General features: G+C 42.8%; 1 protein-coding gene across 1 annotated transcript in view; it reads left to right on the top strand.

Annotated features, from left to right (window-relative positions):
* The first annotated feature begins 586 nt into the window (after positions 1-586).
* LOC115093884 (proton channel OTOP1-like) overlaps positions 587-8342 on the top strand; it is a 148331-nt gene continuing 140575 nt past the window's right edge. Inside the window, exon 1 of the mRNA XM_029606280.1 lies at positions 587-965. Within this exon, the coding sequence (XP_029462140.1) occupies positions 587-965 (379 nt within the window). The remainder of the gene's footprint in view (positions 966-8342) is intronic.

The following is an 8342-nucleotide window of genomic DNA, read 5'->3' as shown; positions in this document are numbered from 1 at the left end:
GCATGAAAAGGATCTATGTCACTAATTGACGAGGAAGAATACAGGAATAAATAAACCCACGGGAGGAATTTAATAAGAGGCATTGTTGCCGGAGCACTAAGAGGCACTGCTTCTTCAGAAGTCTCTCTTTTTCTTGGGTAAGGCAAAAACACCTTTTCATATTACATACAGTTCAATAGCCCTTCACTATTTTATATTATATTTTTCCTTCAGATGGAGATGTCATAGTCTACTTAGCAGATTACTTGTTTGCAGTTTGCACTGCTATGTTCATGATGAAACCACTGTTATCTTGTTCATTTATAATATTATGTAGTAATAGGTAAAGTGAGAGATAGAGAGTGATAATAATGTATTGGCAAATTTTACAGTTTAATACATTACAATATGAGATTGCAGAACCTTAGCACAGATTATACAAGAAATATGAACTACACTTTCTTTCTCTCTCTCTCTCTCTCTCTCTCTCACTCTTGGGTTTCTTTTTCTTACTTTATTGTATCATTGTAAAAGATGAGATATACAGTATCTTGCAATGTTTGCATTCAATGTATTCCACAGGTTACTATCAAGAGAAGGAGACAGCATGGCTGAAGATAATACTTTAGATGCCTTGCCACAGGAGAGAATATCTTTGAACCTCAAGCTTTCACCATCACCTTCCACTGTGGATAATAAACTACTTAAGAAAAGTGTTCACTTCAAGCTCACCAAAAGCTACCCAGAGAAGAATGCTGAGCTCCTCAGCAGGCAGTATGGGATTAATGTGTTCCTAGCTGGACTTCTCTTGATGTTTGTTTCCTCCCTAGATATCTCTGGGATTCCCAAACCAAGTCTACTGTCCTATCTGGTCACTTTAATGCTGATTCAGTTCATCTGGATGATTTGGTATATTTATATAAGTTACAGACAAAGGAAACTGAGCAAAGAAAAGGATACTCATGCGGGAACACGGTGGCTGAAATGTAAGTAGCAAATTACATTAAATAAATTAAAACCGTCGCCATATATTGCAGAATGTGAATATCAAAGGCACACGTGCTGTGTGGGTATTTCTGATCTGTATCTGCTTTATATGCACTTCATGGTATCAGAAAATGTTTGAATAAAGGATGACCCATGAAAGGCAACTTTTGTGCCTCATAGAAAGGGCAGACCAAAAAGGATAGTACAGCCGTAAGGAGGAACGGAAATTCCACTGTTGCTGGGTGCATACGTCTTGTGCTCAGCAGCAGGAGAACATAAATTAATCCATGCACCTCTGTCAGTGCACTGGGGAATAAATCAGTACTCACAGACTGTGTGCCAGACTGATGCAACCAGCAACTCAAGATCCTAATTTTCATGGCAGTTTTCTGGCAAACTAATTTTATTTAGTTATTTTTTTTTTGTTTTTAGCAGGATGCACATTGGCACTTTTTTGACTGCTAGGGTTGTACATGTAGATAATATGAAAGTTATCATTTAAGCATATGAGTGCAGAAAGAGAACACAAAAACATGTGTAGACCATCCAAAAGAGTCTAAAAAGAAAAAAAAGATAAATGTGCTCAGGAGAAAAATAATTCAAAGATATACGAATTACAGTGTGAAGAATGTTGCTTAGAAGATAATCCCCATTCATTAACAGAAATTGCTTCAGCAGTAGAAATAACTCTTTTATAGTTCTAGAAATACACACACAAAAAATGATAAACTAATTTCTAGACCAGATACAGTACTAGTTCCCTTCCCTGTAGGTTTACAATCTAAGGGGGTCATTTACTTAGCTGTGTTAGGGTTTTATTGCCCAATAAACAGCATTGCCTTAATATAGAGATAGCATGAGGTATTTGAAATACTGTGCGTTATCTTCCCTCCCCCAAAACACCTCACAGCACCAGTATTAAATGATTCACTTGCAAATGTATACAAATTAACTCATTATTAATTGATCCTATCCAAATCAAATAATACAGCTTGCCCCAAAATTCTAAAGCCATGTTATTTGATCGAAAGTTAGCTACATCTCAAGAGGTGCAGCTGCATTTCCCCTGGAGCATCAGGACAATAATGTACATCCTGATGCCCTGGGCTCTGGTCTTGAAAAGGCCGTTTGGCCCCAGAGCTCCCACCTTGGCAGAGTAGGGATCTCATGAGAATATTATGCACCCAAAATTTAAAAAGATTAAGCGCTTGGGCACTAGGCCCTTCCCCCATGCCCAGCCTTTCTCCTTCATCCCCCTCCCCCCAAATGATGTGTTTTTTCACCCTCTTCAAGCACCCCCAAGGCCTCCGGGAACCCAAATCCACTTTTAAGTACCTTTGGTATAGTGGTGATAGCCACAGCACCGCCTAGGCGTGCGGGGCTGGTGACTCCATTTTCAAAATGTCATCAGCTGGCATTGGGCGCCTTCTATACCTATATTAAGGGATTGGACAGGCCAATGTGGACATTGGGATGTCATACATCCCAGAAGAGTGAACTTAGCAAAGGAAGCACAGTGTGTGTTCAGAAGTAGAACATGTCAACGCAGATGCCGGGACATCACATTATGCAATCTATCATGACTATTTAGGGATTATTTTGGAATTATAAATGCAAACCCCCCCCCCCCATATGTTTAAGATAGGATATAATTTAGAATTATACTTTTGCATAAAGGTAGAAAACAAGAAACGGCTTTTACTATATCTATCTAAAAATATCTATAATTTTCAAAACAAAATTTTAACTGAAATATGTTACTTGTCACACATCCTGAACAGTAAAGTTATTTAGAAAACAATTTTAAAAAAGAATTTTGTGGGTTAACTAAGACTTACTCAGGTAAGTTCTCTAAACTGAAAATTACTTTGCCCCCAGAGGCCAAAAGTAAATATGTAGTTTCACAGCAGATACATAAAGGTAGATTGTAAGAGTCACACGCGGGCACACCTATGCGCACGTTTGCTGACGCGTGCACATGGAAGCGCTGATTTTATAACACGCACATGTATATGCATGCGCGTGTTATAAAATCTGCTACCCACACCAATTTTATATCGACGTGCGCACATGCGCGCGATTGCCATCTCGAGCACGTAACTGTGTGGATTTTAGTAGATGCATGTGGCAACGCATTAGGGCCTGTTTCCCTATTCCGTCCCAGTTTGCCCCTGTAAAGCAGCAGACTTCCTAAACCTCCTACCCAACCTGTCTCCCTTTTACCCTACTAGCCCCGACCCCTAAAACACCACTGATTACCCTACATTTTTTTTTTTTTACTACTTACCCGCCACCCATTGAAGCAGCAAATTACGCGGTCGTCGAATCCCAGCATGCACTTGTACATGGCTCGGACTTAATGGTGCTGTCCCGCCCCGCCCATGGCCCGCCCACACCCAGACCCCACCCCAGCCCACTCCATTTTGTGAAATCCTTTCCAATGCGCGTACTGCGGGCATCTTAAAATCTGCACGACCAGCGTGCGTCTCAGTCAGGCACGTATTCCCGGATTTGCTACATGTAGGGCTTTTAAAATTCACCCTATACTTTTTTGACAAAGCAAAAAGTGATGGAACAGGAGATGGGGAGATAAAATAATCACAGAGATTTTATTTCGAATGCTTTGGTATGCTTTGCACTTGCTATAACACAGGTGTAAATTACATGGTACAAGAACACCTGCAGTCCCCACCAGCTCTTAATTTTCAAAGAAAAACTCTGCTGAGCATTTCCCTTTGAAAATTAGCTCACACCCTGTCCCTTTTGTTAGGAAAAATTTTTATGCACATACCCGTGTGGGTTTTAAAAACCAAGTGGAGGGCACCAGGCCGAGTCATGCGTGTATCTCCTGGCTTTCTTGCGTGTAGGACTTTTACAATTGACCAATTACTGTATAGTCCAAAAGTAGTCTACAGAGTCAACTTACTCCAGCAGCTCTTGCTAGAATGTCCAAAATCTCACAGCTCTCTTTACTCCTTGCTTCAATCTCTTAACAGAGGCAAAAGGAATCAAAGCCCAGCCCTTCCAGATACCGAGGGGACTCCCTTCTGTCAGGAATTGGCTCCAATCAAAAATCCAGCAATCACAGCAAATTCTTCAAATCTCCAAAAATCCTACTCTTTAGATCCACTCTACTGTGTAGCAAAGAAACCTTTTCTTCTTCTGGTCGGTCCATCTGGGGGATGACCAAGACCATATCAGAAAAAACCCTTCTCTTTTCACTACTTGCATTCTCTCTCGCCTTTCCTCTGACTTCTGAGCAGGCTCCTGAACATTTATAGCCCATAGAAGCTTCCCACAAAAAGGTGAAGATAAATCAAGGGGATGATAAAAAATGTGAAAAACCTCCTCCCACTATCTGCGCTAGAAAAATCTAGGAGAAAATCTTTAGTGACAGGCAAAGGCGGGTCACATTGGTTGGAAATCTTGTGAGACCCCTGGTTTTTGGCCTGGAGAGAGATTACTGGGAAGTCTCTACCTGGGGGGAACATGATAGTGAAGATCTGCCCCTTGCTACCATGAGGACAGAGGTATGGTGATGACCCATTGCAAATGGATTCCTGTATTTGGACTCAGTTAGGGGGAAAGAGATTTCTGTATTGGAAGACCTGTGGATCCCTAAAAGGCTAGGGGATGGGAATAAATAAAAAAGCGTAACCTGCACGGAGCGGCAGTTACTACCTTGGGAAGCTTGCTGGGCAGACTAGATGCCTGGACCATTTTGGTCTTTTTCTGCCGTCATTACTATGTTACTATGTTTCTATGAGAGAAAGACTTTGCTGTCCCCTTCCTGCCCTAAAGGAGGAACACCATGAGATCTGTGGTGATCCTGGTTGGATCCTTTTTCCATCGAGGGATCCTGGGAGACTAAGACATTCTGGAGAACTGTGAGTAAGACAAACATGAAATATTCTGAGGACCCCCACTTGGACTCTTCACCCTGAAGAAGGAGGGAATTTGGACTCTGTGCAAGGCTTGAGATTTACCATTTTTCTGTCCAGTTTGGATATCTTTTTTTCTGCTCAAATAGGAATACCCCTGCCCACATGGGAACCTTACTTATCCAGTTCTTGGAGGGTGAGTGCCTTGTTCTAGTTGAGAAAGAGACCAATGTACAGATAGAGCTCAAATTGAGAACTGTAAATGCCATCTGTGATGCTCAGAACTGATTTGAACTGCACCATTGATTCATTTAAGAACCAGTGCAGTAAAGTTTATTTTTTAAATACTAACCAAGGTTCTCTAGTGTGGTTACAGGCACTCACATCCCTCAGAAAAGAAAAATAACTTATACCTCTTCCAGGTTTCAGCTATAGTATCTCCCCCGATGCCCAGGGTCTTGGAGGAGGAGTCCCCCTAACCTCCAGAAAGAACCTAGCCCTGGAGCTAAGAGATTTGTGAGTGTTTGAAATGTGGAGCGAGGCCCCAAGAATCCTGTGTGCCCCTGTACCTATTGTCACGATCAGGTCCCTCCGCTCAGCATGCTGTGGGGCTTTGCTGGGCTTCAGGCCTCTGGCTTCGCTCCTATGACACGTCTTGTCCCCTTGCACAGCTCAAGCATAGCGCTGCTATGGACTCCTCACAGCCTCTAGTCAGAGTGCCAGGCCCAGTCCTGGCACTCCCAAGCAGTACACAGAAAAAGGATCTTAATCAATAAGGAGTTTAATGTGGTGCTGTAGCTCAGCGGCTGCAGCCTTATATTAATGTGGGGTTGTCCTTACAAGCCCCAGGGTACACAGCATTTAAAACACAATCCCTTCCCGCCTGTCTCATACATCCATACAGCAATACAGGATTTACCATCCCCCAACCTCCTGGTTATTCCACCTCCATAGAGGAACAGCTGGAGCTTTCCTCTCCCCAGCTTACCTCCATCTCCTCCTCCAGAGACTCCGAGGAGCCGGGCTTTTGTGGCCAGGTCCACCACGGGGGCACGCCCTCTTCTTCAGCCTCCATAGAGCATGCTGAGTCATAGGGATCAGTCCCAATTTCCTCCACCTGTTCCTGCTCCAGCCAGGGGTCAGGTGTTGGTTCGGGGAACCTGGGAAGTGTAGTCTTTGCTACCTTCCTCAGCGCCCTCCGGTGGCTAAGTTTGGTACCACTAGCTTCTGCTCGGCTGTGTCTCAGCTGTTTCTGCCCCGGGCCAGGTCGTACTGCATCACACTATGCAATCTGCAAATTGGGGTTACATCTACATGTTTGCATCTTCATAAACTGTATTAGAATTGTAAGACAAGACTTCCTTTTGCTGAAACCATGTTGACTCTTCACCATTAAGCCATGTCTATCTATATGGCAAGTAATTCTGTTTTTAACAATAGCATCTACCAGTTTTCCCAGTGCCAATGACATGCTCACCATTTTATAGTTTCCCAGATTGATTTTGGCACCCTTTTAAACAATTGGTATTACAAATAGTAACATATAACATAGTACAGATGGCAGAAAATGACCAAATGGTCCATCCAGTCTGCCCAACAAGCTTCTTATAATAATATCTGCCACGCCATGCAGGCTACCCCCTATGTTTCTCTTAAGGGTAACAACTGCCACTCTGTGCAGTAATTCCCAAGCCTTATGATAACCCAAGCATTTACTGCTAGCAACATTTTTACTGGGTGATGAGCCTTCTTGAAAATTCCTAGAGTGCTGATCTGTTTTGCTTAAGGACTTGGCCTCAGACGTAGTCCTGTGCTTTTTCACTTATGTCTGCATATCAGTACCCCAGATCATAAAAGTCAGGGCCCGTGTTGATTGTCATCTGAATCTAATTCCTCTTCTATCCCCCTCCACCACTATCAAAGTGGAGACTGATGTAGTTGCAACAAAAGCATCAAGGCTTATTGGGTAAGGGTAGTAATCCCTTGCCTTCTGTTAAGGATAGTAATTCCTGCTCTGTGCAATTTATCCCCATGCTCATCAGCTCCCCAGACTAAAAGTGAGGGCCCTCATTGGTTTGTTGTCTGAATCCAGCTCCCCTTTTCCCCCTGACATTGAAAAGGAGAGCATTGTTGCAATTGCATCAAAAGTATCATGGCCTATTGATTAAGAGTACACATCAACAAGTTACCCCCATGAATCCTTGTCTTCATTTCCATCTTCTAGCTTTTAGGGATCTACACTGTTTATCTCATGTCACTTTGAATTATTTGACTATTATTGTCTTTGCCCCTGCCTCTGAAAGGGCATTCCAGGCATGCACCACCCTCACCATGAAGAAATATTTTCTGGTGTTCGTTCTGAGTTGTCCCTCCTGGAGTTTCATTTTGTGAACCCTTGTCCTACTGATTTCTTTCCAACTGAAATGTTTGAAGTTCATGCATCATTAAAACCTTTCAGGTATCTGAAGGTCTGTGACATATCTCCCCTGCACCTCCTCTCTTCCAGGGTATACATATTTAGATCCTTCAGCCTCTCCTCATGTCTTCCAATACTGTCTGCCTCTATCCTGCCTCTATCCTTTTTGAGATATAGGCTCCAGAACTGAACACAGTACTCCAGGTGCGGTCTCACTAAGGACCTGAACAAAGGCATTATCATTTCCTTTTAATCACTGTTTATTCTTCTTTCTTTGCCGCCCAGCATTATTCTGGCTTTAGCTGCCTTCCGATTGCCAGACACTATCACCTGAAGAACCCTTTCTTGCTCTGTGCACATTAGTCTTTCACCCCCTATCACATAAGGCTCTTTTGGTTTACTGCATCCCAGATGCATGACTCTGCATTTTTTGGCACTGAATCCCAGTTGCCAAATCTTCGACCACCCTTCCAGCTTTCTTAAATCACATTTCATTCTCTCTACTCCTTCAGGCATGTCCACTCTGTTGCAGATCTTAGTATCATCTGCAAACAGATACTTTACCTTCTACCCCTTTCACAATGTCGCTCACAAAGATATTAAACAGAGCTGGTCCCAATACCGATCCTTGAGGCATTTAACTTTGCACAGTTTTCTCTTCAGAGTAGGTTCCAATTACCATTACCCGCTACCTCCTGTCAGTCAACTAATTTGTAATCCACTTCACCGTCTTGGTGCTGACTCCCAAGCTTCTCATTTTATTCACAAGCCTCCTATGTGGGACCGTATCAAAAGCTTTGCTGAAATCCAAGTAAATTACATCAAGTGCTCTTTCTCAATCTAATTCTCTAGACACCCAATCAAAAACAGCAATCAGATTTGTCTGACGGGACTTTCCCCTGGTGAATCCATGCTGTCTTGGATCCAGCAATTTACTGAATTTTAGATAGTTCACTAATCTTTTATTCAGCAGAGTCTCCATTAATTTCCCCACCACAAAGGTGAGGCTAACTGGCCTGCAGTTTCCAGTCTCCTTTCTGTTACTATTTTTGTGAAGTGGGACTATAACTGCTCTTCTC

Source organism: Rhinatrema bivittatum, chromosome 1, assembly GCF_901001135.1.
Source record: "Rhinatrema bivittatum chromosome 1, aRhiBiv1.1, whole genome shotgun sequence".
Lineage (NCBI taxonomy): Eukaryota > Metazoa > Chordata > Amphibia > Gymnophiona > Rhinatrematidae > Rhinatrema > Rhinatrema bivittatum.
The sequence above is the reverse complement of the archived record's forward strand: the minus strand, read 5'-3'. Positions and strand labels throughout refer to the sequence as shown.